Raw genomic sequence first — 14,321 nt, 5'->3', positions numbered from 1 at the left:
TAAAGAGGCTGGCATCAAACTTCTAGCCAAAGGAACTCAATTTTAAGTGTCTTTTTTAAAAATTGCTGAGCATCACTCCCATGAAAATGTATTTTTAAAAAAGGAAAAAATAGAAAACGTATCTGGTGGAAACACTTTAAAAAACAATTTTATTTCAAAAACAGTAAGCAGCAAACTTCTGGAGACTGGCACATTCTCTGCAAACTATTTGCCTAAAATGAATTGTGACATTTGACTCATACAGGCTTTCTGTGCTACAAAAGATAGCTTATTACAGCATTTCTGCTTGACATAAATTGCTGACATATGGAGGAAAATATAAATGAATATAACAAATCAGTCATGATAACACTCAAATTAAGTTTCCTCTGTGGGACTAACTAGACTGATGCAAGCAATCAGGCTCACCTTCAAAATAGGTTAAAATGGCATGTTTACAAATGAATCACATAATGATGAGATACAGTATGGTTGATAAGTAGAATGGAGATTTTTGTCCTGAGATTTAACCCTTCAGAATATGAGAGTAAAAAAATCATAATTTTTCTAACACAGTTTAGAGTTTTTATGTAATTGTTCCAAAGTATAACTGAACAAATATTAAAATAGCAATTAGAAACATCATTAATCCATGTATTCATCATTTAGGCTCTGTGCATGAAAAATCTCTGAGTAATCCAGTGCTTTTCATAGACTATTGTGTTACATTGCATTCAATTTCTAGAGGCTTCAAATGTTAGTATATTATACTGTAAATATCAATGATAAATTCTGTTCATGGTTGCTTTTGCTTTTGCAGTGCTAGAAATTGAATCCGGGGTTTGAACCTTGAACATACTAGGCAAGCGCCCCGCCACCACTGTTCAAATTACTGGATGAAAAGAACAGAATGGCCACCCAGCTCCAATTTTTGCGAGGTAAACCAAACACTATTCATGTAGAAGAGGGTTCTCAAATCCCTGTCTCCCACCATGTCAGAAAGTTTAGATGGGGGAATGGTAGAGGTAGGATCAGGGAAGAAAATAATGGGGCAAAACTTCCTGAACAATTGCAAAATTAAAATGCTGTCAGTTAACCAGTTAACATCTTTAATTTGTTTGGGAATAAATGAGGTCAACAATATGGAGGAAAAGAGACCATAAATAAAACAGTAACTGACAACAGACTGATTGTGAATTTAGTAGGTTTAACAAGATTTTTATGTTTTCAACTAAGAGTTAATTAGACTATACTTCTTCATTTGATAAACCCTGACAAGGATTTGAAAATTTTTAATGTCTACATATTTTAGGTGAGAAAAATGTATCTAAGCAGATTTAAAAGTTACTCAATTTATTTTGAAGTTGACTCCTCCCTTTCATATCTAACATTCAACTCTAAAGTAGTTTTTTATTACAAAATAGAAAAATAATTCAAAGACCTGGTTCCAGACTCCTATTGATCTCTGGATAGAGGAAAAACTAGTTAAGTGGCAAATTCCCAAGGATTTAGCATGCTTGGCAGAATGTGTAAAAATGGCCAGTAAAAGAAAAGGATACTGTCTACATCAAGATGGTTACTCAGTGTCAAGTGTCAAGTTTAGTGCTTTCAAAATACCACTGATGCAGGGACTAAGAAGATAATCCCTGTATTTTGACTATCAAAAATAGGAAAGACAGAAAAGAGAAAGCATGTGGTAGAATTTCATGACTACTTAGAAATGAAACCATATCATGAGCTAGGGATGTACTTCAGTGGTAGAGCACTTGCCTAGCAAGCACCCCAACCCTCAAAAAAGAAAGAAAGAAAACCATATCATTCTTCAATTTGCTCAAGAGAAAAGGATACATTATTACTGAAACAGGGACAAGGAATAAGGTCTCCTCTTTCCAGCCTATATCCAACCAGCAAGCAATGTGACCCAATGGCAATACCTGTTTAAGTGAAAGAATTCTTAGCTTTTGGAAATTTTGCATCTCCTCCACCCCAGGCTGTGAATTCCTACAGGGTCAAGACCACGTCAACATTCATTTCTGTTCTGCTGTCACACATAAGTTTAATAACCTTCTGTAGAAATGTAATGGGTTTTTCTTTTCTCATTTACTTAAGATCCTGAAATATTTCTATAAGAAGTTAACCTGCTGATTCTAAGAATTTGGAATTAATTCTCAGAGCAATGACAGGCAGAAGCAGCAACCATGAGGGAGGGGGTAGATTATATATTGACTATCAAAAATAGGAAAGACAGAAAAGAGAAAGCATGTGGTAGAATTTCATGACTAATTTCACTAATTTCATATATATAAGTGATTTCTTTTTTAACTGGAGAGAATGGAGAGAAAAATTAGGAACATAAATAAGCCAATCCTGTCATGTATCTTAAGAGAGACAAGAAACATAAATGTATAAGAAAGTAGAAGAAAATAAATCAAAATTACATTTTATGAGAAGTGCTTTGGGCAAAAACCTACGTTAGTGCTCTATGGGAAGAAAAAAAAAAGTTCTTTTTGTCAAGAAACTAACAGCAGTCCAGGTGAAGAAACAATATAAACATGAGAAAAATCAAACAATACAAGATTTTAGCAGCTGAACAATACAAGAGATTCTTTTCACAGGACAGCACATGATTGATTACCAAACCAATGACACAAACAAGTTCAGAGGAAGAAAAAAACATTCTGAGGGTTGGATTTGAGTTAAACATTGAAAGCCAGAGAAGAATTACGTGGTTGGGGACAGCAGAATACAGAGATTATATGATCATAAACTTTTCAGAGGAAGACAGACAACTCATGATGTATTTTAGTAAAAGATCAATTTGACTACTAAAGGAAGGCACACAAAATAGTGGTATCAGAGCTCAAATAATGGCCTGAGGTCATACCTAACAGCCCAGAGGGCCCATCTAAAATGTGAACTTGTTGAAAGTCCAAGTTCTGTTATCTTCTTCAGGCTAGGCTAAAATTTCTATCACTCAGTTGGAAAAGACTTCTGTGCCATATAAGTAAAATAATAAGTCACTTGGAAAGGATTACCTCTTTAAATCCTTTTTTAAAGCTAAAGGGTAGACAGACAGACAGCTAGGCAAAGACAGTCCATCTGGACCTGTGTCCTTGGAATTTTAAGTTGCATATAATGTATCCCAATTGAATTATTCTCCATTCCCAAGTCACATATAAATCTGCACTGTTCTCTGGGGTTTTATAGTGTGTCACAATTTCTATATCTTCTACAAACATGTAGATAATTTAAAATTATTTAGTAAACCTAATAAGGGTCAGTATTATAATATGAAAGACAAACCTTGGAAAGTGAAAGTAGACATAGATGAACAAATAAATAAAACATACTAGAAAGCAATGCTATCAAATTGGATTTCTGAGACCAGAACTAGACACAAGGAAGGCAAGACGACTTTGGCACATACCATTTTCTGATAAACACTTTTATCACCAGAACACTGAAGAAGACAGCCTACACTCTGACAGCCTTATTCATAACTTAGGGGGAAAAATGGTTCTGACATTCCTTGTGTGGGCAAAAACAATGCCCTCAATTCTCAGACAAAATCAACACGTGGGAACAACTTTTAGATGCCAGAGGAAAATTTGAGCAACTCTAACTCCAAATGCACATTCACTCATGATTTCAAAGGTTTAGGAACGTTCATGATTATTTTCCAACTCTAAGAAATATATACAGACTTATCAGTCATAGTAAAACCAAGCTTGATCCTAGAAATAGAGGAAGCAAATGTTTTCATTCTTATGTGCAATCTGAGAATAGTCGAAAAGACAGGAAGTAACTTCCTCAAGACATTCACGGAGTCAAAAGAAAAGTAAACATAGATCTGCCAGTGTTCTTTTTTTAAGTATCCATGGATTTAACTAAATCTTACTATATCTCTTTCTTAAAGGAAAGATCCCTACTGTTTTAACACACTGAGTGTATAAACAAGTTCAAGCAGCAGTATCCCAAGAGTCCCATAACGAATCCCCTAGAGCCAGCATGCAGAACCCAAAAGACACCCTAAAATTCTTCACAATCAAACTCTGAAACCAAAGGAGCTTGTCACTTATCATTCAAATAACTAAAGAGATAAAAGTTGACATATTAAGGGGCTAGGAATATAGCTCAGTTGGTAGAGTGCTTGCCTCGCATGCACAAGGCCCTGAGTTCAATCCCCAACACCACCAAAAAAAAAAAAAAAAAAAAAAAAAAATTCAAGAACAGAAATATAAAGTTACTTCATTAAAAAAAAATCCTCAAGGGCTGGGTTTTGCCTAGTATGTGCGAGGTGCTGTTTGATCCTCAGCACCACATAAAAATAAAGGTATTGTGTCCAACTACAACTAAAAAAAATAAATATGAAAAAAAACTCAATCCTCAGAAAGAAATTTTCTCCAAAAATATCTGAGATTCAATTTGTCAATAGATAAAAATTAGTACAAAATGTAAACAGCAAAGATTTAGAACAAATACACAAAAAGACAAGATTAGGCTTTGGGTCAAAATTGCATGATTTAGTAACAGATCTACTGTTACACAAGCCAAAGATAACATTAAAGTCAAGCCGTTTCCATAGGATTTTTTTTTTAACTTAACTAACTACAATCATTCTCTAAAAAAATGCAATTATCTAATACTTATGGTCATTTATTATTTCTGTCTTCTGGGAATTTTGCAAATCTGTGTGGAATTCTTTTATCCACTTAATATTAACCTATACTCTTTTTCCTCAAAAGTAAGGCTTTCAATGGGTTTTTTAAAACACTGCTGTTCCTGGGCTCCTTCTGCAATTGTCTTTAATTCCTGAGGTTCAAGAACAGAAAGAATAGGCTCAGATGATACACAGGAGAAAGAATGCTGAACAGGAAACCATAAAATGTAGGGGGAAAGCCAGGCAAACACTTGTAATTCCAGCTACTCAGGAGACTGGTGGGAGGATTCCAAGTTCAAGGCCAGCCTCAGGAATTTAGTGAGACACAGTCTCAAAATAAAAAAATAAAGAGCTGGGAATTTAGTTCAGTATAGAGAGCTTGCCTAGCACACCTAAGGCCCTGGATTCAATCCCTAGTACCACCACCAAAAAAAAAGTAATTAATAAATAGTATAAAGGGCTGGAATGTAGCTCGGTGGAAAAACCACTCCTAGGTACCCCAGGTACCCAAAAAGGAAAAAGGTAGAAGAAAGCAAGGTGGGTGGTACACACCAATAGTTCCAGCTACTCAGGAGGCTCAGGAGCTGAAGGCCAGTCTGAGCAACACAGTGAGACCCCCATTTCACAAAACAGAAGAAGTAGGGTTGGGAGAGAAAAGATATGTGAATGAATGTATGTATGTGTGTGTGTATATATATACACACACATATATATACATATATATATGTATATATATACATATATATACACACACATATATATACATATATATATGTATATATATATACATATATATATACATATACACACACACAACACAAAAACATATGTACTTATTAATTATGTCTATAAAGAAAGAATAATCTGGAAAGCAAAGGTAATGTTAGAACAACAAACAAAACTACCTCCAAAAATATACTAAGCATTAAGTTAGTATAGAAACATTTACATTAAATGGTTTAAAGGGGGTTTCTTTTTTTTTCACATGAAACTGTAATCTATAAAGACCACTGATATGTACCCCAACCAATGTAGTGAATTTAAAAAAAAAAAAAAAAACTTAAATTACTGCAGCTAGATAGCACTTTAGTGTGTTCCAAATCTAAATGGCACTTTGACTTACTATGTCTTGTAAAACAATGACTTTAAAGCTTCTGTTACATTACTCCCAGCTCCTTTTTTTGCTTTATGGATCAGTTTTAATCTTCTCATACTGGTACTTGAGGTCTTCCAAAAGCTCACTGCATTCCATAAGGCCCTTATAAACTATAAAGTTCATGCTTCTAATAGTTTCCCTTTACTGTTGTAGGTGCCCTAAATAAAGATAATTAGGTCCTCCTTCAGTGGGCATGCTAGGTCTGACTGAAAATTAGACACATACAGAAAGAAAAGAAGCAATAACTACCCTCATCTGAAAAGCCATGAGAGAAAATTAATCTTTACTGACAAATAGATGAAAACAAATATATTCTCCCAAAAGTATTTATTTCCCAGATTATATCACCTTACTTCACTATTCACAAATTAATAGCTAAAATTTCCCACAACATACTTCTTTAAATTATACTCAGACACAGAATTCCGGTATATAGCGATGGTAATACAGATAAGCAGCATCAGCATATCACCCAATCTAAAAACGGGGAAATATGAAAGCACTCAGCCACATGATAGCTGTCCTCTGGGCCCCACTCCTGAAGAGGAAGGAAAAGTCATACCCAAACTAATGATACTAGGCAACCAGCAACCAGAAAACCAAAATGAGAAGAAAGTAAGTAGGAAATTAATTACAAAAGGGAATACAACTTAAAATTCTGTATTGTTAAAACAGCTACTAGGATACTGATAAATTATGTCATATATTCAGATATACAGTCACTGCTTAGAATTCAAGTGACCTGCTGGTCATAAAATTTGCTGTGGGATGGTGGCATCACTAAAATCTACTCAAATTCCATTTTGCTTTGTACTTGAAAGAGGTTTATTCAACACAGCCACTACAAAGCTTACATATCATGTATTGTCCTCAAAAGTGCATTTAATAATGGCAAATTAAAAAATAATCTATTAAATGAGAAGATGCTGTCTGTAAATTAATATATTCATAAAGGTAAACTCCTATGCTTCCCCCAGTCAAGTTAATTTTTGATGAATTAAAGGACTAAGCTATTCCTTTTAACTGTGGATACTATCTCAAGTCTGCTCTGGATAACACAAGTTGATTCCTTAGAAGTAGCAGAATCACAGAAAAGAACTAGTTGCATAGACAAGAACTTGCTTTATTTTCAACCATCCCAAACGAATCAGACATTTATAAATGCATGTTAAAGGTAGGGAAAGAAGGGAGTAGGCATAGTGATTAATATTAAACTTCATTAAGTACATTGGTCAATCCTATAGTTTAGAGATTTAAAGAACTTCAAAAATGAAAGGGATATTCTAGATAATCTGAGTTGTCCCATATTCTACAGATAAAAAAAAGTGAGGCCCAGGATGTTGAATAAATGACTCAAGGTCACATAAGAAGGAACAAGTTGGTTCTCAAACACCTACACTCCCAAATTCTAATATTGAGAGGAAAGACACAGACATCTGATTAAATACTATGTAACTGAATCAATTCAGAAAACAATTCTAATATTTTCTAGGATACTGATAAATTATGGTTTGTTGTTGGTGGTGGTGTTTTGTTTATTGGTTGGTACTGGGGATTGAACTCAGTGGCATTCAACCACTGAGCCACAGCCACAGCCCTATTTTATTTAGAAACAGGTTCTCTTGAGAGAAGAGAGAGAGAGAGAGAATTTTTTAATATTTATTTTTTAGTTTTCAGTGGACACAACATCTTTTATTTTATCTTTATGTGGCACTGAGGATCGAACCCAGCGCCCCGCGCATGCCAGGCAAGTGCGCTACTGCTTGAGCCACATCCCCAGCCCAGAAACAGGTTCTCACCAAGTTGCTTAGTGCCTCACTGTTGCTGAGGCCGACTTTAAACTCTCAATCCTCCTGCCTCAGCCTCCCAAACAGCTGGGATTACAGACTTGTGCCACACCACACCTTCCACCGTGTGAAGAGGCAGCATGAAGATAACATGACAAATTTTCTTTATTGTTTCTTACCCTAAGCCATATTCAGCATGTCTTTCTTCTCTTTCCCTCTCTGGGAGAGGAGAAAGTCTTGGAAAAGGACAAGAGGGGAGGGTTAGGAAGGGCAGAAAAAGAAAGCTTTAAGAATTGCCATGGTCAGAAATGTGTCCTTCAAAAATTCATACTTATGTATAATTCCTGTTGTAATGGATTAAGAGGTAAGCAGGGTCCTTAGGAAGTGATAAAATCCTCATGAACAGTATTAGTGCTCTCATAAGAGAGGTTCAAGGGAGCTGCCTTTTCCCTTCCTCCATGGGAGGACACAGCAATCACCCCACCTTCCACCATGTGAAGAGGCAGCATGAAGATGACATCTTGGAAGGAGAAAGCAGCCCCTCACCATACACAAACTTACTGACCCCTTGGCTTTCACTTCAGCCCTCCAGAATTGTGAGCAATAAATGTCTGTTTTTATAAATTATACATTCTAGGATACTTTGTTATAACAGCACAAACCAACTAAAAACAAGGATCTTTCTTTTTCTTTTTCTTTATACTGGGGATTGAACCCAGGGGCGCTTAACCCCTGATCCACATCCCCAGCCCTTTTTCAATATTTTATTTAGAGACAGGGTCTTGCTGAGTAACTTAGGGCCTCCCTAAGTTTTGAAGCTGACTTGGAACTTGCAATTCTCCTGCCTTAGTCTACAGAGCAACTGGAATTACAGGCATTTTTAATCCTCCTTTGCTACATTTTCTTCAACTTGAAATATTAGAACCATTATACCTAAGAGAAGTAAAATAAAGCTCTAGATAGCTAATACAAAGCAAGGACTGAGAACTATTCATTTCCACACTTTCACACCTTGCAATATAATACAACTTCAAATATATGATAAACTCTTGTTCGATTAATAGACACAAGATGTCTTTACCAAGTGAATATTTTCACTGTTTTTAAATATAACTCCTATTTTAAATAAGAATTCAAGAAATTGGGGGAAATGTTTTTAATACTGAATATACAACTAAAGACTAGCTCATATTTTAAATGAGTAAAATCAGTCCCACATGTGGCAGACAAAGCTATGCAGTTCTGTGGTCAGGTTCATGAGCTCTACAGCCAAGATGCCAGGTTTGGATACCTGCTCCACCAACAACTAGCTGCAAAACTTTGGCCAAGTTATTTAACCCCCGCCCCTCACCTTTCTTGAAGCCTTACATTCCCCACTATAACACTGGAATAACAATAATAAATACCTTACATTGATTCTTACAAATATTAGTTGAGATAATCCAAAGCAGTTCACATAGATTCTTAAACATTAAATTATAATATACAATATATACTTAAATTTAGTTGTAAAAAGTAACAATTTCTCTAACTGGCATAAAATTATAAGGTGCTGGGTACTTGAAATGATTACACTGGCCTAAGTTAGCATCAGTACTAATGAATTACCTGTAAATCAGGTGTTTTCAACTAAATGCAACTAAATATAAAGTAGATTTTAAATAAATCTCTTTTCTCAATATAAAAGTTCACTGCCAAAATTTCATTATTCTGAAAGACCAACCTACAACTATCATTTCTCCTTAAGTAAAACATTTTACAGCCAGGAGTACTATTCAAAACACGTAATGCCTATTCAAAACAGACATAAACCAGTACACATGACCAGTGAGTGCACAATGGCAAAACATCATCCCAGCTTATCCTCAAGATCAAGAAATACTGTTTGAGCCAGGCATGGTAGTGCATACCTATAATCCCAGTGGCTTGGGAGGCTGAGGTACAAGGATTGCAAGTTCAGGGCCAGCCTCATTAACTTAGCCAGGTCCTTAGCAACTCAGCAAGACCCTGTCTCAAAATTAATGAAAGGGTCTGGAGACATGACTCAGCACAGCTGGGTTCAATTCCTAGTCCCTTATACCATCCCCCAAAAAGAGAAAGACAGAAAAAAAAGATATGCTATTTGTCATGGAAATAATGTCCCTCTTCTGTGTTGTTTTTTTAAATGTAAAATTGCACCATACTGGCATACAGTTTGTTAACAAAACACAAAAATATACTCATTGTACCATGCCACAAAAAGGGCAGAATGTCTTTCATTCCATACAACAAGATAGCTCGCTGATTATCTCTCTGTCTCACCTCCAGGTCACAGCTGTATTCAGTGCCATCTAGGAGGGTCACTTTACACTGGACAGTTTTGGTCTTCTTGGTGGCTTTCTGAGAAGTCTTCTCTGCTTTCAGTTCATTAGTTTGCACTTCCTTGGTCTCCCTTGGTGCTGCCACTTCATCTTCCTGTATTTCCTTCACCTCTTCTCTCTCCTCCCTGACTTCTTCAGCAGGCTATCAAGGAGAAAACAATTAAGTACATGCTAAAGTTAACCAACTTGCAGAAGACAACATATTAAAAAGAAAATCTTTTTGTTCACCCTCACCCCCAGAGGGGGAGTCTTGCTATTGTTGCCCTGAATGGCCTCAAAGCAATCCTCCTGCCTCAACTCTCAAGTACCTGCAATTAAAGGCACATGCCACCTAGCCTGGCTTGAAAGGAAAATCTTAAAGAGCTGTGCTCAGTATTCAAACTATCATAAGCCTAAGATTCTAAAAAATTTGAAAATTATGCCATGAAGAATATTTCCCCTCATCCTCCTTCTACTGCCAATTTTCTCATTTTGTCAAGTTGGCCACTTTAGCATTGAATGACTAAAAGAAACTATATCCTAGGAAACACAATTTAAATATCATGGAAATAACAGAATTTCCAATTAAAATCTCAAACCACAGCAAAACTAGACTTCATTAGGCAACCAAAATGTACTATTTACTACTTATTACCCACTGAACACATAAATAAATAAGTAAATAAACAAATGGAATATTATTTAAAACAAAAGGTAGCAGGAGTCTCAGAGTATCTGCTTAACCTTAACAGGAATCTGTAGGAACCTCTTAACAATCTGTACAGTGTTTGTTGTTGTTATTTGGTTGTTGTTTTTTTTGGGGGGGGTTGTTTTGGGGGGGGGTTGCTTTGTTTTATTATTTTGGAATTTGTTTCAAAAAGGAATGGCAGAAGTCTAAGGGAGACCAATCCGATACCTGTATTCCAAACACATTAAGCCAAACCAATATCACAATGTAAGAAAACTGGAAATGATCCCAAACAGACCCTTTTCCGTAAGTCCTTAGGTTCTCATTCTCAATCACTTGCTCTCAATGATACCTGGGTCTCAGCTTTGCTCACTGAAGGTTTTCCTTCCTTGACTTCCACCTTAACCTCCTGGTGTTTACTCTGAGCAGTTTCTTCAGCATCCCCTTTGGCCTGTCTCTCTTCTTCTGGAAGGGAAACCTCTTTATCTAAAATCTGTTCTTCCACAACAGCTTCAGTTGGCTCTTTTTTATCTCCTCCATCTTTGGCCACTACCAAATTATAAGACTTCTGTTTCTTGAGCCATGGGGGTATAAATCGGGAAATACCCCTGCTCTCAGATGTATCCTTCTCTCTCTTCTGGCGGCGTGGACTGCTTTGGCTTTCAGCAGGTGGTGGTGGCTGGGAACCTTTTTCCTCCTCTGGTTCAGATGACTGATGCTGCTGATTTTCTGCTACTTGTTTAACTTTCTCCTTGGTCACATCTGCTCCCAACTGGTCAGAGTCCTTCTTCACTTCAGATGCAGAGCCAACTTCAGTAGTCATGGTCACGGCTTATACTGTAACAAAACAAAAGTCAAAAAATATTTTATAAAGTCTCCCAATTTTAGCGTGGTGGCAAGAGGAAGGGAAGGTTAAAGCAGGGTGGGAAGAGGAATGACAGAAATGAAATGGAGAAAGCACAAGTTAAGAAAGAAGGTTCATAAGCACAAGAGAAAATGGAGACTGCTTTCTTACTTTTAGAATTCTCTTAAAGAATCATAGAACCAAAACTAGCATCACAATATAAGTTCTATATGGCTAGAACTTAAAAAAAAAAAACAAGACTTAAGAAAGACTGATCACCAGGCACAGTGGCTCATACCCAGCTACTCTGAAAACAGGAGGATCACAAGTTTGAGGCCAGTCTGTGCAACCTGAGACTATCTCAAGATAAAAATTAAAATTAAAAAAAAAAGAAAAAGAAAATATGACTGGGGATGTGTAGCTAGTGTAAAGTGTCCCTGATTCAAGCCCTATAATGGGAAAACAAAAGGAAAGGGATTACTTTTATTTAGTTTCACTTACTTATAAATAATGAGCACAATAAATCCAATTTTTTAAGAAAAACTACTTCTGTGTATTTGGTAGCCTTTATACTGTAACATGAAAATGTTGTCAACAATGCTAAAAAGTATTGAGACACATTTCACTGCATTTTCACATATTAAAACCCCAAATCTACAAAAAAAATGCTAGGTATTACAAGAACAAATTTTAAATGCTGGAGGCTTGATAGTAAGAAAATTAAAGTTGAAACAAAAATGTACTGTTTTGTGCTTTGATATTAAATCTTGTAATTCACCCATCACTATTTCAGTACAAAAGCTAATCTGGGAAAGGTACTGAAACCATAATCAAAACTCCAACTTTATCCAATCCAACCTCAAACACATTTTTCTTTGTGTATTTGATTGTAAGAAAAATATCGAAAGGCCCTAATCCAAATGAAATAAAGATAATATGGGGGTCAAAACCTAATGATTGATCCTATTGCACCTAATGAAAAGAAAATTTTAAATTAAATCTAAAAATAACTGCATGTCTAAATTTTACAAAAACAAATGGGGACTTTTCAAATGCAGTAGCAGCACCAGCAAAAAGAAGAATAGGCAGGGCCCTTGGGAGAGTGGACTACACTTCTCCCCTCTCTTGCTAATGATTCAAGTATTCAAAGTTAGTGCACCCTGGCCAATAGATAATGTCATTACCATCTTCCTAAGTGGTACAAATTTAAAAGACAAAACAAAACAACAAAACTAAAGCACACTTGTTTTAAAGCAAATTTGAGATATAATGCAATGCATATACCATAAAATTCATGCTTTTAAAGAACACAATTAGTGGTTCTGAGTATATTCTCACAAGAATACGATCACTGCTATCAATTACAGAACATTTTCATCATTCCAGAAAGAAGTCCTGGACCCTTTAGTAGTCACTCTCCACTCCTCTCTTCCCCTGTCCCCTAACAACCAATAATCTATTTTCATGTTTCATGGACTTGCCTATTATGGATGCTGCAAATATCATAAATCATACAAGACATGCCATCTTTGCTTGGCATGTTTTCACAGTTCATCAACAATGTGGCATGTATCACTGCCATACTTGTTTCCTGAAATACTACTCACATCTTCTGAAAATCATATACCTAACAGATAATATTTTGCTATCCAGAATATATATAAGAAGAAATTTTTGTAACTCAAGAATAAAAATACATAAAACCAATTTTTAAAATGGTCAAAGGTTTTAAAAAAGACATTTTTCTAAAAAAAATTTACAAAAGACCACTAAGCACATGAAATGATGTTCAACATGGTTAGTCATCAGTTGTAAAGCAAAACTATTATGAAACACTCCTCGAATCCACTAGGACCATTATAATCAAAAAGACATAGTAGAAAGTATTGATGAGGATATGGAAAATGTGGAATTCACAGCATTACTAATAAGAATGCAAAATGGTACAACTACTTGAAGAAAGAGCTTTTAAAATTTAAATACAGATTTACCATATCACCCAGCAAATTCTATTGCTAGTTATATACCTAAAAGAAAACATCTATTTGTATATGAAAGTTCAGAACAGCCTTACTCACCAGCGCCTATCAACTGATGAATAGATAAAATGTGGCATGTCTATAAAATAGAATGTTATCCAGTTTAAAAAAAAAATGAAACAGTACATGCTACAGCATGAACAAACCTTGAGATTTGGAGGTTCTAGAAGTTATTTTAAAGGCAATAAGACATCACAGCAAGCTCTTTAATCAGGAGAGTAATTGTAATCAGATTCTTATTTCATTTTTTTCACATTAACCACATTTATTTCAAATTAATTTGTCTCTTGAAAGCACCAATATATGACACTCTTTGGATACATATATTTGGTGTGGTCTTCATATTTGTCACTTTATGTATTATGTTCTTTTCTTTACTCTCCTTTTTATACAATTTCTTTTTCCAAATTATTGAGATTAGTGAATTTTAGACACTTCAGTTTTACAGTGCAGTCTGTAGATTTTCTTTTTAACCTCAGCTAAAATACATCCCGCTTTTTATAGGCTTATTGTTATGTAAATGACTTCTAAAAATCTGCGTATATAACACCCTAACCTGACCTTACTCTGGACTATTGATATCTGAGTGGAGAGAGAGTCTCCCCTTGCTAAGTTGCTGAGGCTGGCCTCCAACTTGGCGATCATCCTGCCTCAGCCTCCGGAGTACCTGGGATGACAGGTGTGCCTGGTCCCTCAGGTCTCTTACAGAAAGGTGCCTTCCCTCGGGGTCAGAAGGATTCTTATTTCAAATTGTCCAACATGGTTATAAAGTAAAGGTAAAGACTAAAACAGAAAAACATCTGGGAGATTGCTACAATAATTCAGACAT

General features: G+C 35.6%; 1 protein-coding gene across 42 annotated transcripts in view; it reads right to left on the bottom strand.

Moving 5' to 3' along the window:
* Epb41l2 (erythrocyte membrane protein band 4.1 like 2) overlaps positions 1–14,321 on the bottom strand; it is a 189,233-nt gene that overhangs the window by 93,658 nt on the left and 81,254 nt on the right. For all 42 annotated transcript variants that reach the window (XM_040283283.2, XM_078019143.1, XM_078019147.1 and 39 more), the window contains 2 exons: positions 10,962–11,446; positions 9,884–10,084 (listed from right to left, as the gene is read on the bottom strand). In XM_040283283.2, coding sequence (XP_040139217.2) covers positions 9,884–10,084; positions 10,962–11,432 — 672 coding nt within the window. In that variant the 5' untranslated portion in view covers positions 11,433–11,446. The remainder of the gene's footprint in view (positions 1–9,883; positions 10,085–10,961; positions 11,447–14,321) is intronic.

Source organism: Ictidomys tridecemlineatus, chromosome 8, assembly GCF_052094955.1.
Source record: "Ictidomys tridecemlineatus isolate mIctTri1 chromosome 8, mIctTri1.hap1, whole genome shotgun sequence".
In the NCBI taxonomy this organism is placed as follows: Eukaryota; Metazoa; Chordata; class Mammalia; order Rodentia; family Sciuridae; genus Ictidomys; species Ictidomys tridecemlineatus.
Note: the sequence above shows the minus strand (reverse complement) of the source record. Positions and strands in the feature narration are given on the sequence as shown.